A 16,829-nucleotide genomic window follows, 5' to 3' on the forward strand; every position below is an offset into this window, starting at 1 on the left:
TTTTAGAATTAAGAAAACAAACAGACATCCCTCTGTGCCCGTAGCCCTGCCAAAGATCGTGCCAGCCAATAATATTTGTGTAGCTCACCACACGGCCGACAGGGCCTCGTAACGTGAAGTGGAAATTTTTGGGGAAGGCTACATTTCAGTCCATGAAAACATCCCCCGAAAACAGCTTGCAGGTTTAGGTAGCCTTTCATTTTAAAAGCCTCTTCTCTGAGGAAGGATCTTGTTCAATTATTGTGATGGGGAGACTCAAGCTTGAAAACAAGAGTTCAAAAACTGATAGTAAATCCACCTCAAAGTAAAAGCACTTCTGGTGTCTCTCAAGTAGTTGGGTTAAAAGAAAGCCTGACTAGCAGGTATAATTAAAGCATGAATCACAGGCATAATTCGTGAGTAACGCTGGAAGCATGTATGGGAAAATGTCCAATATCACCTACCAAACTTCAGCCTCTGCTCGATAAGGGGCGAGAGGAAGAACCCTAATTTCATGTGAACAGCGACTGAATTGAAGTATAGGGATAAGGGCTTTGTGCATTACTTCTCCCGCGTGAGGCTGGTGGAAGGAGCACGTGCTGCCCCATGCCACGCAGATACTCATTTTCCATCTTTTCTATCCTGAGAGCTGCCTGCGGACTGGCGTAACACTTTGCTTTATTTATCTCACCTAACTTGCTCACTTCTCCATGACAGTAGTGTAGGCAGCAGGCATAAAACATGCAATTACATACATGACTAGATAAATCATAACCCGTATCTTAGAATCTAGAATAAATCAGCCCTGGCATGTAAGAGTTTTAAAGAAATATGAAAACTGACACCCAAGATAGTAAATGCTACTTATCAAAGACTGATGTATTCCTCCCCCCCTCCTCAAAATTAATCGCAGGACATTTACTTAATGAAAAACAGGAAAAGAGTGTCATCTTTTATCCTGTTTCACATCTGAGCGGCTGACATTGGATGTAGTTGTCTGGAACAGCAACTTGACAAAAGTGGAAGGGAAGAATTTGGCTTGACGTGGGTTTTGTCCTCTAGGCCCGGTAATGACTAGAGGTGAAATCACATCCCCAGAAAAACACCTCCACTCTCTTTTGTTTTTTTTGTTTTTAAAGATTGATTGATTCACCCCCAACCCCCTATTATCTGCTCCGCTGTGTTTTTAAAAGATGTATTTATTTACCTCCACCCTCCCCTCATTGTCTGCTCCACTGCTCTTTGTTTGTTTTTAAAGACTTTTTATTTCTCCACCCCGCCCCCCAGTCCTCCTCCAATCTTTTTTAAGTTGTGTCTTTAACTGGCAACAGCACCCTCGAGTCCCATGAAGAGTGTTTAACCTACAGACACAAAGCAGACCCTTAGCATTGAAATGACTAATGGTGACTCGCCATCCTGCCGGTATTTTGAGGAATAATGATGTAAATATGGATGGAAGGGTTTTAAGTCCCATTTCCCTAGCCCAGAAGAATTTTATTCCAGCCATGGAGGACACTATTTACACTATCTTGTCTGACTTAGCCCAAGGCTCAGGGGCTTTTACTGTTTATGTTTACTTTCCTACCCCCACAACCATTTAAAACTAAACTCTTCATCCCAGGAAGTTACTAGGAAAAATGTAAAGCACTTCAGTGGAATTTTTCCCCGTGATCTATGGAAGAGTCTTCTTTCACGGGTGGTTCAAATGTACCAAACAACAAAAACAGAGAAATTAAAAGCAAATCCTTAAAAAAAATGGCCGAGCTCTCAGAAATCCTATGGACGATGGCGGGAGAGACCTAAAGCAGCAGGTGCCCCTGCATCGAGGGTTCGGGAGGACAGGGCTGGACGGAGGGACCCTCGGCCGCCGAGGGGAGGCGCCGCCTCCTGGGAGTGGGGCTCCAGCCCCCCAACCCCGTCCCAAATCTCCGGCTCCGGGTGATCCACGCAGGTGTCACCACAAGACGCCAGGAGGTGCCGCACGTGGGGGGCGCGGGGGGCGCGCCCCGACCTCTCCCGCTACAGCCACGTGGAGAGCTCAGCGTGCGGCGCTGGGGTCCCGGCTGCCTGGGGTCGGTGAGGGGGCTGCGAAGGGACAGGGGACCCTCAGCCTGGGGGGCCTGCGACCAGGGGGCGTGCGAGGAGAGCTCAGCGGGCGGGAAGGAGAGCCACGCCGGCTCCAGCAGGCGGTCCCCGCGGGGCGCCGGCTTCTCTCCCGCAACTGCCGGGGCGTGGGCGACCGGGGAGGCGAGGTGGGGGGGGGGGGGCCGCTGCGGGCCTGCGAGCCTCGGGGGGAGCGGAGGACCCCCGGGGGCGCCCCGGAGCGGTCAGGGCCAAGGGCGGGGGCGCGGAGCCCGCGGGGGTGGGGGCAGGGGGGCAGGAGGGGCGGGAACGGCCGGGGCCGGAGGGGCGGGCCGGGGCCGGCCGGCCGGGCGGGGGCCGGCGGCGCGGGCGGGGCGGGAGGAGGGTCCCGGCGCCTGCGTCCGCGAGGGGCTGGCTCTCGGGGCCGGGCCGGCCCGCCGCGGGCGCCTCCGGCTCACAGCGCCCACGACCGCCGGGGGAGGCGGAGAGCGCGGCGGCCGGAAGTGTGCGCGGCGCCGGGGCCTCCCGCCGCCCGCAGCCGCAGCCCGCAGCCCCGCAGCCGCAGCCACCATGCGCCCCGGCGCCCGCCGCCCTCCCGCGCCGCGGCCCGTGCGCGCCCCGGGGCAGTGGGACTGAGCGCCCGCCCGCGCGCGGCCCGCCATGGGGCTGCCCCCGCTGGAGTTCAGCGACTCCTACCTGGACGGCCCCGACTTCAGGGAGCGCCTGCAGTGCCACGAGGTCGAGCTGGAGCGCACCGACAAGTTCATCAAGGAGCTCATCAAAGACGGCTCGCTGCTCATCGGGGCGCTGCGCAGTAAGGCGGGGCGCGGGGCGCGGGGTGCGGGGCTGCGAGGCTGCGGGGCTGCGGGGCTGCGGGGCTGCGGGGCTGCAGGGCGCGGGCTGCGGAGCGCCGGGCTGCGGGGCTGCGGGGCTGCGGGGCTGCGGGGCTGCGGGGCTGCGGGGCGCCGGGCTGCGGGGCTGCGGGGCTGCGGGGCTGCGGGGCTGCGGGCGGGCCGCACGCCCAGCTCTTTTGTTTGAATGGCTCGGGGGCCGGGCTGAAGAGCGCCCCTGCCGGTGGCCGCGGCGTGCGGGGCGGCCCCGCGAGCCGGGAAGGGGAGGCTCCGGGGCGCTGGGCCGCGTGGGCACGAACGTGCGTGAGCCGCTCGTGGGGAAGACGCTGCGGGGCCCCGGGGGCTCCGCGGGCCCCCGTGAGCCCGCCAGGGCCGCGGCCGGGCCGAGCAGGCGAGCCTGGGGCTCGTGCGGGGAACAGCGCTGCGCTCGGAGCGCCGCGGCTCCCGGGGGCGCGGTCTTTACACACGTGGGCGGGGAGGCCGGGGGGCGGGGGGCCCGCCCGTGGCCGTCTCCCACCCGTGGCCGTCTCCCACCCGTGGCCGTCTCCCACTCGGCGTGCGGTTCGCAGCGCGGAGCCGGCGGCGCCCGGGGGGCCGAGGACGACACCCCAGTGCTGGGGGCGCGGCCCACCTCCCCGCGCCCGGGGGAGCCGCGCACTGCCCCGAGGGGCTTCGCCCACCCCCGCCTCGGGCCAGGATCCCCTCTCCTCCCCTAGGCGCCCTGGGCCCTTCGGTCGCTCCAACCTCCCGGGCGGCGGAGGCACTGGGCGGGGCGCGCGGGCAGCCTCCTGGGGGCGCGGGGGCGCCCGGGCCCTGCGGGGAAGCTCTGGGCGGAGCGGGCGGGGCCAGCCCCCCCACCCCGAGGCGCCCGCAGGGGCTGCCTCTCTGGAGGTCGAGGGCCGGTGGAGGTTCGCGTGACCGCGGCCTACCGGTGATTCCGTGTCAAAGGTAAAGGTGGGGCTAGCGAGGAAGTGAAGGTCAAGGGTCTCCTGGGCTCAGTTTTTAACCATCCCAAATGCGGAAACACTCACCTAACCAGGGCAAAGGGAAGACGGCCTGCGCCCACTCCTCGGGTGGTTTCTGAACTTGAAGTGACTACTGATAAGGTGTTTACTGTGATTTGTGATAAACACTGACAGCGGATCTTCCCTGCTCCTGGTGGAGGTCCCTGAGCTCTTTGCATCTTGGAGAGCATCCTGCCTCCCCAAAAAGAGCTACCCCCCCTCAGTGCCAAGGGCCCCCGCAGACTTGTCGGAGCTGCCGATGTTCTGCAGAGAGCTTTAGTTGAACAAGAGCCAAAAGGGTTGGTTCCACACTTGCCGCCACTTTACAGTTTGGAAAGATGAGGCCCAGAGAAGGGAATTGGCTGGCTTGTTGAATTTCTCTGTCACGTCGGCTCATATGTAATCTTAGGGAATGGCTTGAAGTCTCTCACTTCTGTTCTTTGGTTTTGCCAATTCAAGCCCGACCCTTAGGCTATGCTAAAACATGCCTTTAATGTGCATTGGGTCAAAGTTCTATGCACACAGGTTTTTTAAAAAAGTGTTTATTTTTAACATTATTTTTAAAGAAGTTTTAGATTACTGAAAAACTACATCGAAAATATAAGGGGATTTGCCTACATCCCACCCTGTCCTCCACTTTTCCCCATTAACCACATCCCTCATTCGTGTGGTACATTTGTTACAATGGATGAACACATATGGAAGCATTGCTGCTAACCACGGACTCGAGTTTACATTAAAGTTTACACCTTGCACCACCCGATTTTATAGGTCTTGACAAAATGTATAGTGGCCTGTATCCATCATTGCAGAGTCATGCAGGACAATTCCAATGTCCCCAAAATGCCCCATAGTCCACGTTTCTTCCCTCCCTCCCCTCAGAACCTCTGGTGACCACTGTCTTTATATCAGTGCTTCAAGTTCTTCATTTCTAGAATAATAACGGTGCCTGGTTGCATTCCCCCCTTATGCTTGTTCGTTTCTCAGTCTTGAGACTCTTGCCCAGAGACTTTAAATATGGGTACACAGGAGGTAGCCGATGGCCTCTTTTCCTTGCCCTCCAGAATATCCTGGGACGGGAACATAACGTTCGTCATTTTTTCCCTACAATATCCTGTTTTATGTTTATTTCAGAAGTTGAAGATACACAGCTGTACTCTGAAATGTGCATTATTTCACTAGGGATATAATGGAGTTTATTATGATTCTTGAATCTAGCGTTGCAAAAATTAGCGCCCGACAGGTTCATTCTCCATTCCTAAGTGAAGAATCTCGCCCTGCCTGAAGTTGCAGACCTGGTCTCCTTAGTGCAGCCCGTGCACTTGAACATACCATCTGCTGCAGCCTCTCAGGGACGCGCCGGTGGCTGTGTTTGTCTTGTGAGGGTACTGCTTTAACTTTTGGTTATGACGTCTCTCACGATGGAAGGGAAAAGGTTTAGTCCTTGTTAAAATAATTCTCAGCTGCAAAGTGGGAGAGATGTTGGACGGAGGCCTGGGAGGTCGCGGGACATTGCTGCTCCCTTTCCCACCCAGCCGCCTTCTTTCCCCCGGTGGATGCTCCGGAGGGGGGCCCATGGCAGCCGCCTCCCCCTGGAAGCTGCCGGGGAGGGGGCGAGCCCCAGGACCTGGGTGGGCCTGCCTGGCTGGTGCTGTGCAGCCTCTGCCTGCCTGGAACTGAGCCTCTCTGTTCCCTGCACCGCCCACTGCAGTCAGGGCCTCGGGTCTTCACTTCGGGGTTTGGGCATGTGGCTGTCATTTTTGTTAACAGTTGATAAACTCCTTGGTCCGCTCTTCCTTAGCCGACATCAGTGGTGCATTTCTCAGTGTCTTCTCGAGTCCACCCTTGCTAACTGCTTCTCTGCTGAGGTTTTGGCCTGCACGTGTCTGACCTGATGTGAAGCGGAGGCTCACAGGCGCCTGGAGTTGTGGTCCCGGATGTAGATGTCTTAGTCGAGGGGTCCTTGTCAGTGAAAGTATGGAACTAGGTGATGTTAATTTAAGATAATATCGGCAAGATAGTTAACATACCTTTTCAATGAGTTGCTGCATATAGTCCCATCTATGAGAACAATTAATTCTGGTGTTGCCAAACACTGTGTGACAGCTGGCAAGTAGCTTAAACTCTCTGGTTAACTTTGTCTTTATTTATTTTTATTTATATTTTTTTTATTTCTCTCCCTTCCCCCCCATTGTCTGCTCTCTGTGTCCACTTGCATTATCTGGCGGCACTGGGAAACTGCGCCTCTTCTTTTGTTGTTGTTGCGTCAGGTCTCGGTGTGTGGCGCCACTCCTGGGTGGGCTGTGCTTTTTTCACGCTGGGCGTCTCTCCTTGCGGGGTGCACTCCTTGCGTGTGGGGCTCCCCTACGCGGGGGACACCCCTGCATGGCAGGGCACTCCTTACGGGCTGCAGCACTGCGCATGCTGCCGCTCACCACACGGGTCCAGAGGCCCTGGGTTTGAACCCTGGACCCCCCATATGGTAGATGGACGCTCTATCAGTTGAGCCACGTCTGCTTCCCAACCTTGTCTTTAAATGAGGACTATAAGCCCCACCTCTTTGGGTTGGTCTATTATTTATGTAAAATACTGTTTATTTTATAGTAGAAAATGATGATGATGGTGATAGGGAGCTCATCACATGTTTTGACATATTCTCAGTACTCAAATGGTAATTTTTTCCTGACGAGGGCATCAGTCCGGAAATGTCAAGTGATAAATTAGCGATCGGTCATGGTTGCCTAATATTTATGGATAGCGCTTAGACTGAAAACAGATTCCTTAAACTAAGGCTTTCGCTAGTGTACCAAGTTTTTGACTTTCCTCTTGTTCTCCCAAGACCAAGTTGAGGTGTGATGCTTGGATGAGAGTCAAATCAGGGCTCTTTCTTTTATCTGGAGAGGCTGATTCCCAGCGTAAGGCCTCCGGGGCTGTGGGAAGGAGCACTCCAGCTGCTGTGGCACGGGCTAGCCCCAGCCAGGTTCACTGCCGCTCCTGACCCGTTCTACGGGACTTGAAGTTTTGGCTGCTGACAACTTCCATTTTTGGGAGAAAGATCCAATTTATTTCTGGCCATTTCAGACTAACAGTTTTGGTCAAATTCTGTCTTCCAAATTTTCTCACTGTATTATACTGATTTTGAAATTTCCTTTCTTGATCCCCCAATGAGTTTAGTGGCTTTATTTTCCTATCTCGCGTCAAATCAAATGTCTATAAAACATTTTACTATGAGAATTATTTGTTCATTTTGTTGCCTGCCATATAGACATTTGGTAAGTAATATTGGAGAATATTCTTGATACTGGTAAATTGGGACTCAGTGCATGTTGTATGACTCAAAATCTCCACCCTTTTCATCAAATGTTGTTCTTTGAACTTTGCTCCTTTAACTGGTGCCAGTCTTAAGTTGCGATTCTTTGAGTTGACAAATCACAGGCTATACTTTTCTCCTTTATGGCTCATATCCCTCTGCACTGAAAAGAAGCATTTCAAAATGGCTTTCTCAGATAATTTCCTTTTTACTTTCTTTTTTTTCTATGACTCCAAAGAACCATCTTTAGGTAGAATGAGCTGTGCAAGAATAGATAGACCAAACTAAAAAAAAAGACAGAATTGTAGTCACTGAATTAAATTGAGGGGTGGGGAGAGCACCGCAACACTTCTTCCCGCCTGCCAGGCACCGTCTTGGCTCCAGCCCTTTCTTACTGTCTCCTTCCTCTCCTTGCCTTAGGCTGGGGCTGCCTAACAGTTTGGTCTGTTTCTACCTTCTTAGCCTTTAGGGTCACGTTTCTCAAAGTTGTACTTCTGGGCCACTTTTGTAAGGAGGGAAAAAATGTTCATGGACTCTTATCTAATGTAGATTTAGTTATTTTTTATGGTAGTTAAATAAATATATACACCCATGAACCTATATAATTTCTATGGTTATGCTGTTCATACAATTTTAAAACCAAATCACTTTACAAATTAATTATAGTACAAATACTGTAAAACCAATAAAAACTCAAGTCAGCTACGTTTAATTCAACCTAGCATGTTGTTTTGCTGAAACTCACTATTCCTCTTGCACAGAGCCTGCTGATAGCTATCTTGGGTGGTGGCGAGGATTCAGTTTCTGACTCCTTTTCCCAACTGAAACTGCAGTTCTTAAAACTCTTCTTGCCCTAATGATAGCCTTCCCTCTATCATAAACTTTATTTCTCGATCATATTGCCTCTGCTCTCTTTTTTTTAATAGTAGGCCCTGGAGATTGAACCTGGAACGTCAAACATGGGGAAGCTTAAACCACTGAGCTCCGTCCATCTGCTCCCCTGCCCGTGGTAAAGTAGTAATTCCACGTCACTAGTAAGGAAGACACAACCAAGTGGTGGAAGCTGACTGCGTGGAAGCTGATGATAAAGCAAATGCAGTTAAGACGTTATCAGGAGGGAAGTACAGAATTTCTCAAAGGTGTTTATCCCATGTCTGTGGACATCGGTTTGAAGTAAGCTACTGTGACGGACTAGTGATTTCAGTGAAGGAGAGTCCTAAATGCAGGGCTCACTTTGCTATAGAATTTTTGGTGGTACAGGAAAGGAATTAAATAAAAGGCAGAAAGGAAAAAAGATAAGTTTAAGGAATTTTTAAAATTTTCCAAAGTTATTGCACTACTTACATGGTCACCCTGCAGCTTGTAGTGAGAACTGTTAATGTTTAGGCTGCTTTTGGCATTTGAATTTGCACCTAGGTTTTATTTAGTTTAAGTGGAACTCAATGTCAGTTCTTTATTCTGCCATAACTACTTGCCTGCCGCAGGTGTGGCCCGGCCGTTTGGCCTGTAGAGCTGGGCGCCCTGATGGGAGGCGTGCGTGGGAAATGCCTGCAGCCGTTCATTTGGTTCGTGTAGGCGTTGTAAGTTGAGTGAAATGAGCAGAGGTAGCTGCATTTTTCATATGAACTGTATAATTAATTTTAGGGACTGGTAGAGTAGGAACGTGGTGCTTTAAGGCTTTGCTCCAGAGCACTGGACGCAGTGCTACCAACAGCAGCAGTTACGCGCGTGTGTCAATGTAGATGGGTGTCTTGGCGCTCATCACGGTGGAATTAAAATGGTCTGGCTGATTACTTCGGCCGCCTTTCTCCCCGTTCTCTGCTGTGAGGTTGAGGGGCCCGTTAGTTGGTCTTTATTTCCCCTGGATTGCCTTTTTCAGCGGGTAGTAATTGAGGGGCCGCCCTGTGTTAAAAAGCCAGGGAATGAATGGGCTTAGTCAGTTTTAGCAATAACCGCTTTGCACTGTCTCCTAATCCGCTTAGGCCCCCTGTGTTCTGTGAGTGTGGACAATTCAGGTGCTCCCTAAATTTTAAGTTGCTGTAACAAATATCCTGTCAGTTAACATGTAGAGCAGTGTTGACTGTGTAAATAATGATGCTTATGTAGTTGTTCAGGTTATACGAGAAAAGTGTTAATAAAGCTTGCAGTCACTATTATAGCTTTGCTGTGTCTCGCAATTTTATTAATGTGTATGTTGAAACTGGAAAATTTTCTCTAGATTTATAAACAGAAACCTTAGGTTAAAAGGTTCAGAATATTAAACTGCCTTCGGTAGATGTTAGGAAATAATGAGTTGCTTATAATAGGCTGGTGAGAAAGGGTAGGGAGATGGTGTGTGCGCGCGGTAGTCAGTCTTGAATTTCTTTCACCAAGATTGTCTCTTGCTGGAGCTGGAATCGCCACCTGCTGTAGCCCCAGCCATCCCTGCTGTCTGGACGGTCATTTCCGCTCATTTCCACCTTCCAGGCAGGTGCCAGCCTCTCCCCGGCCCCACCTGCTGCCCCCAGTTCCAGGTCGCAGCTCTGCCAGTCTTCTGTCCGGCCTGCGGAACCCCTGCCTAGCACCTCACAGTCCTTGTAGTATGTCCCCTTTGGATGGACCTGCTTTGCTACCTGTTTCTTGCTTTAATCCTGAAAATTAAAACCAGCTGCTGAGGACCTGGCTCTCAAGTGAATGACCTGTGCCCCACCTTCTGCACTGCCCCATTGTAGTAAGGGCGGCATTTTGCATATAAGCAGAGCAATCACATATTTGTTCATCTTAAGGGCCCTTGAATCAGAGGAAACGGGGCGGGATGATAACAGGACAATCAATAGAGATGTAATTATTTTTACCAGTTTGTCTTTAGCCAGAAGAAGCCAGGCTTTTGTGCGCATATTTCTAGAGAAGTGGATGCTTACTGGAGGAATACCTCAAACTGAATACTCAGTTAATCACAAAACTCCATTCTTAATATCCACAGTATTCTGATTTTATCAACTCAAGTTGTAATGCTGAAGAAAGCGTTCCCGTGAAACACCTGTAAATGCACAACACTGTATAGGGAATGTCATTTGACTCAGGAAAAGCCAATTGTAGAATTCCAAGTTTCCTTGTAGTAGCTAATCATCTGCCAGTTTTTTTTTAATGTCTTCCCTTTTTTCAGACTTGTTCAAGCATAAAAGAAGACAAACTCTAGTTTTCTAAGATTTGGAAACTTTCATTTGAGAATAATTCTTCCAAGTGTAATTTTTACATGAAACATGGCAGGAAACAGTTATGCTAAGACTAATCATTAACTCTTTGGGTAAATAGTAACAGTTTCTTTTATTGTTGCAGTTCCAGTTCTTAGACTCTATAGTAAAAGTATCTATTCCTAATGATATTTATTTATTTTTTAAAAGGGATTATTTATTTCTCCCCCACCCCCTTGTTTGTGCTGGCTGTCTGCTTTCTGTGTCTGCTCATCTTCTTTTAGGAGGCACTGAGAACTGAACCTTGGACCTCGTATGTGGGAGGGAGGTGCCCAATGGCTTGAGCTACATCTGCTCCCTGTTTGTTTTGCCTCCTTGTGTCTCCTCGTTGCATCAGCTTGCCACACCCGCTTGTTGTCTTGCTCATGTTCTTTAGGAGGCACTGGCAACTGAATCTGGGACCTCCCATGTGGGAGGCGGGTGCCCAACTGCTTGAGCCACAGGCGCGCACCCCTCCCCCCAAATGATATTTAAAAATGATACTGGTTTATTAGATTTGGGGGGCTGATCTGATATAATTGAGAATGTCTTGTCTTTTGTAAAGATAGAGGAATCCTTTTGGAATACTCTCAAGATCAGGTGATTTTAAAAAAGTGGGAAAAATGCTTCATGTGCATAACTGTGCTGCATTAATAGTACGCTCCCTGCACCCTGCCTTTGCTCTGGGAAAGAGTGGGTAACACAGAATGACACCCCGTTATTTGGAAACCAGATGCATTTCCTCGGTGGTGGAATTTCTATATTTTGAATGAAAAAAAAAGTGAGGTGAGACGAGGGGGATAGCAAGGAAAAATTAAAATTGGTTGTGGAAACGCTGTAAATTAAATTGTGGTTTTGGAACTTACGTCCTATGCTGCACGCCTCCTGTGGAAATGCTGCTGTTTGCCAGTAGCGGATCAGAAACAGGAGACCAGCCCTTCGACTGTTTTAAAAGTTGTCGGGGAAGATTTGAGGGAGATGGTTCCCATTAAAAAGGATGAACATGAGTCCACGGGGGTGGCTTTTTAGGGGCACACTGTGGGGGGAGATTCGGGAAAGCCGGAGGCTGCGGACCGTGAAAAGGCGCCGTGGACGTGAGAGGATCAGGGGCCTTCGGAGGGCGCCTGCCGGCTGCTCCCAGCCTTCGCCCCCCGGCCCGACGTGAGCGCTTCCTCGGCCGCCCGGGCGGGTGCTGCTGAGTCCTTCTCCTAAACGCTGGAGGCGCACACAGGGTCCTCCTCGGCCCTTCCCGTGGGCTTTCCTCGGTGAGGACAGCTGCTCCCAGGTGGGCGCTGGACGGGCTTTCACCAGCCTCCGTGAGGGAACCACCGGCTGTGCCTCAGTTTCCTCAGGTTCCTCCTGTCAGGAGTGAAGGTCTTGCCTTCCCTCCAGCTGCTGCTCCCTGAGCGCTCATCTGTGCGGGGCACCTGCACCTGGGCAGCTTGAGAACGTCTGAGTCCCCTTTTACGTGCCCCCGTCTTCACCCCCTCAGCTCCCACGTGGGGTCAGCCCTGCAGTTCTAAGCCAGAATGCTTTACACGTGATTCTCCCTACCTGCGCCCGTACTCCCTCAGTTTAGCTGTTTATTCTATTTTCCTTTTTTTGACTACAAACTTGGCAGATGCCAAGGATGTTTGTATTCTAATGAGCTCTTACGCATCGCAGAAACGCAGTAACTGCTGAACACCAGCCAGGGTACATTTTCCTCAGAGGAGCGTGAGACGGGTGTTTTGAAAACCTGTGAAGTTAACGGGTCAGCATATGGGGACCACACGTTTGCTCCTTCTGGCTGCTCTTCTGTGTTGCTCTCGACGGGCTTTGGAGGTACCAGGGTTGGGGATTGAACCTGGGACCTTGTATGTGTGGGAAGCCAGGACTCAGCCACTGAGCCACAGTGGCTCCCCTGAGCTGGTTTTTCCTTTGTTTGCTTGTAATTTGCTTTTTGTTTTTAGGAGGCACCGGGGACTGAATGTGGGACCCCTCATGGGGGAAGCGTTCAGCTGTTTGAGCCACGTCCGCTCCCCCCCACCCCCTGACAAACTTTCTGTGCTACTGCACTAGTCTGTGTGAGCTGTTTCAGGGCTGGGGAAATAAATCAGGTGGAGAGAAGGTGACAGAGGAGGTAGAGCTTCATTTCAGTCCTGATTAATGGCGTGGTACAGACTGCTTGTCCTAGGCCTGCTATAAAAAATGGGAATACTATTTGCCCTTTTTCCTTGTATGGTTTTTGTGTGGGCAGTGGAAATGGCCAGTAGGCACAATGAAATATGAAAATGTGGGAAACGGACTTGGCCCAGTGGTTAGGGCATCCGTCTACAACATGGGAGGTCCGCGGTTCAAACCCTGGGCCTCCTTGATCAGTGTGGAGCTGGCCCATGCGCAGTGCTGATGTGTGCAAGGAGTGCCGTGCCACGCAGGGGTGTCCCCCTCGTAGGGAAGCCCCATGCGGAAGGAGTGCGCCCCGTAAGGAGAGCTGCCCAGCGTGAAAGAAAGTACAGCCTGCCCAGGAATGGCGCCGCACACACTTCCCGTGCCGCTGACGACAACAGAAGCAGACAAAGAAACAAGACGCAGCAAATAGACACAGAGAACAGACAACAGGGGGAGAGGGGGGAATTAAATAAATAAATAAATCTTTAAAAAAAAAAAAGAAAATGTAACATTTTAAATTAGCCCTGTCATTGTAACCCTAAGAATTCCAGCTTTTTGCAAGACTTAACTTGAACAGGTTCTTGTCAATATTATTACCATATTCAGCAGAATCAAGAAGTTATTCAAGTGCATGTGTTTTATTTGAATGTTAAAACATGGACTTATTTGTCTCCCACTTGATTTACCATTTTCTTCTTTTTAAAGCAAATAAGTAATTGTTTACCTTGGTCTGGAAACAAGAAAACACGAGGTTGACGTTCAGGGATCAGGAACAGACAGGGTAGATTTTAGTACTTTATGGGCATAACTTCTAGTGCCTTAGGCTCGTGGTATGTAAAAGTTAGTGACAGTCACACTTGTCCTTCTCAGGAGTGAAATAGTTGGATGATCTCACAAACCCTAACAGGCCAAACTGCAGATGAGGGTCCTTTTTGTTTTTCCACATTTGCTTCTGCATTGAAGTCAGACGGTGGCTTAGAAAGTGCTTAGCTCGGTGTCTCATGCCGCACAGATGTTTGTAAATGTCCTCATGTTTGAGATCATCCAGCGGTTATTGGTGTGAAGAGAAAATGAGCCTGGCAGGGCCTGGGCCCGGGAATTATGGGGAAAGAAGGGCATTCAGGAGAGAATTGGAGAGGAGGACGCAGTTGGCTCAGTGAGAGAAGTGAATGCAGCCACTTAGCCCGATGGTCCCGGGAAGATGCAGTGATTGACGTGGCATCAGGAACTGCTAGAAGGAGGACACTTGGGTTGTACTACAAGGACATAACGGGTTATTTTGGGGGGAAAAAGAACTCTGTAGGGGTCTTTGTGAGTTGCAGTCGCTCTGTCCAGGGGCTTGGGAAAACAGGGAACAATGGACAAGAGGCCTGGACTTCGGGAGTAGTTTGGAAAGTGAAGCCAAGGTCTAGAAAAGAGCAGCCTCAGGAGTGAAAGAAAAAGAATGCAAATCCTCCATAAATCTGCACAGGAATGGTAGAAATGACCGTGTCCAGGGCTGTCAAGTTTGGACTACATCGGCTTGCTTCCTAGACTTCTGTAATGGGATTAGAATGCCAGGGAGACTGCTGGCTTGGCTAACGGGGACGGTCGGTGACATCTTTAAGAGGGGACGAGAGAGAGTGAAACAAGGGTGTAAAACCAGGATTCAGTGGAAGGTACCTGCCCCCTTGGAGTCCTCATGGGATGACATCCACTCATTTCTGTTTGAGATTGTGCTCTTCACCCTTCTGTCAGAACATAGGACAGCTCAAGATAATCAGATTTATCCAAACGATGGGAACATTAAATCTGGCTAAAAGAATAAGAGCGCTTGCTCTTTGGCTTCGCGTCATGTTGTCACTCACACGTGTGCAGTGCTGATCACGTTCCAGCCTTAGTCAGTAGAACATTTCCACGTTAGGGAGGTTCACTGAGGAGTTAACATTAGCCAGCGTGGTGCAGGAGAAAGAGTCTGGGCTTTGGAATCTGAGAAATGCTTTTTTTAAAGTTTTATTTTATTTATTTCTTCCCCGTCGTGTTGTTTGCACTTGCTGTCTGCTCTCTCTGTCTGTTCATTGTGTGCTCTCTGTGTCTACTCGTCTTCTTTTTTTAGGAGGCACCAGGAACCGAACCCCATGTGGGAGGGAGGCGCCCGATTGCTTGAGCCACATCTGCTCCCTGGCTTGTTGTGTCCCTCGTTGTGTTTCCTCGTTGGCTCATCTCGCTGTATCATCTTATTGCATCAGCTCACTGTGCCAGCCCAAGCAGCAGCTCGCTGTTTTGCTCTTCTTTAGGAGGCACTGGGAAGCGAAACCGGGACCACCCATGTAATAGGCCAGCACCCAACTGCTTGAGCCACATGTGCTTCCCAGAGAAATGCTTTTTTTAAAAAAAGTTATACATTTAATAATTGAAAATATATACAGTAATTAAAAACAAAATAACACTTTAAAGAAACATTTTTCTCAAATGTACTGGACACATAATTTTTGAAAATTTTGAATTATACAATATGTTACACAATGTATTTGGTTTATAGTAATGCAGTCATACAGTATTTGTCCTTTTGTGTCTGGCTTTCTTCTCTTAAAATAATGTCCTCCAGGTTCATCCATGTTGTTATATGCTTTATGACTTATTTCTCTTACAGCTGCATAATATTCCATCTTGTGAATGTACCACAGTTTGTTTATCCATTCATCAGTTGATGAACACCTGGGTTGTTTCCAACTTTTGGAAATCATGAATAACGCTTCTGTGAACATTCGTGTGCAGATGGCTGTTCGTGTCACTGCTCTCAGTTCTTCTGGGTATATACCCGGTAGTGGTATTGCATCGTGATGTGGCAAGTCTGTATTCATCTTCTTTAGAAACTGCCAAACAGTCCTCCACAGTGGCTGTACCATTCTGCATTCCCACCAACAGTGGATAAATGTTCCTGTCTCTCCACATCCTCTCCAACACTTGTAGTTCTCTGTCTTTTTCACAGTGGCTCTTCTAATAGGTGTGAAATAACTCATGGCAGTTTTGATTTGCATTGCCCTAATTGCTAATGATGTGGAGCATTTTTTCATGTGTTTTTTTGCCATTTGTATTTCTTCTTTTGACAAATGTCTATTCAGGTCTTTTGCTCATTTTTATTGCTGAGTTGTAACATCTCTTTACATATCCTGGATATTAAACCCTTAATGGACATGTGATATCAAATATTTTCTCCCATTGAGTCGGCTGCCTTTTCACCCTTCTGACAAAGTCCTGTGAGGTGCAAAAGTGTTTAATTTTGAGGAGGTCCCATTTATCTACTTTTCCTTTTCTTGCGCATGCTTTGGGTGTAAGGTCCAAGGAACCACCACCTACTACAAGGTCTTGAAGATGTTTCCCTGCATTTTCTTCTAGTAGTTTTATGGTCCTGGCTTTTATGTTCAGGTCTTTAGTCCATTTTGAGTTGATTCTTTTTAAGGAGTGAGATAGGGATCCTCTTTCATTCTCTTGGTTATAGATACCCAGTTCTCCAAGCACCATTTCTTGAAGAGACTGTTCATTAACATGGACTTGGTAGGTTGGTCAAAAACCAGTTGACCAAAGAGGTCAGGGCTTGTTTCTGGACTCTCAATTCTAGTCCACTGATTGATATGTCTTTATGCCACTACCATGCTGTTTTGACCGCTGTAGTTTTATAAATATGTTTCGAGGTCAGGCAGTGAAATTCTTCCCATGTTGCTCTTCTTTTTTAGAATTCCTGTGGCTCTTTGGGTGCACTTTCCCTTCCAAATGAATCTGGCAGTTGCCTTTTCTAGTTCTGTAACGCAGGCTGTTGGGATTTTGATTGGTATTGCATTGTATCTGTAAATCAGTTTGGGTAGGATTGACATCTTCATGATGTTTCGTCTTCCAGTCCATGAACATGGAATGTCTTTCCATCTGTTTAGGTCTTCTTTCATTACTTTTAGCATTGTTTTGCAGTTTTCTGCATATTGGTCCTGTACTTCTTTGGTTAAATTAATTCCTAGGTGTTTTAATTTTTTTGTTGCTATTGTAAGTAAATTGTTTCCCTGCTTTCCTCCTCAGATTGTTCAGTACTAATGTTCAAAACCATTACTGATCTTGTGTGTTGATCCTGCTGCTTTGCTGAACTCATTTATTAGCTCATGTAGCTTTGATGTGGATATGTTAGAATTTTCTAAATACAGGATCATTTCACCCGCAAATGGTGAGAGTTTTACCCCCTCTTTTCCTGTTTGGATGCCTTTAATTTTTT

The 16,829-nt window shown here is 49.3% G+C and overlaps 1 protein-coding gene across 1 annotated transcript in view; it reads left to right on the top strand.

The window, feature by feature from the left end:
• The first annotated feature begins 2,526 nt into the window (after positions 1 to 2,526).
• Positions 2,527 to 16,829, top strand: part of ARHGAP42 (Rho GTPase activating protein 42) — a 264,054-nt gene continuing 249,751 nt past the window's right edge. The window contains exon 1 of the mRNA XM_058289224.2: positions 2,527 to 2,875. Coding sequence (XP_058145207.1) covers positions 2,722 to 2,875 — 154 coding nt within the window. The 5' untranslated portion in view covers positions 2,527 to 2,721. The remainder of the gene's footprint in view (positions 2,876 to 16,829) is intronic.

Source organism: Dasypus novemcinctus, chromosome 27 (assembly GCF_030445035.2).
Source record: "Dasypus novemcinctus isolate mDasNov1 chromosome 27, mDasNov1.1.hap2, whole genome shotgun sequence".
Lineage (NCBI taxonomy): Eukaryota > Metazoa > Chordata > Mammalia > Cingulata > Dasypodidae > Dasypus > Dasypus novemcinctus.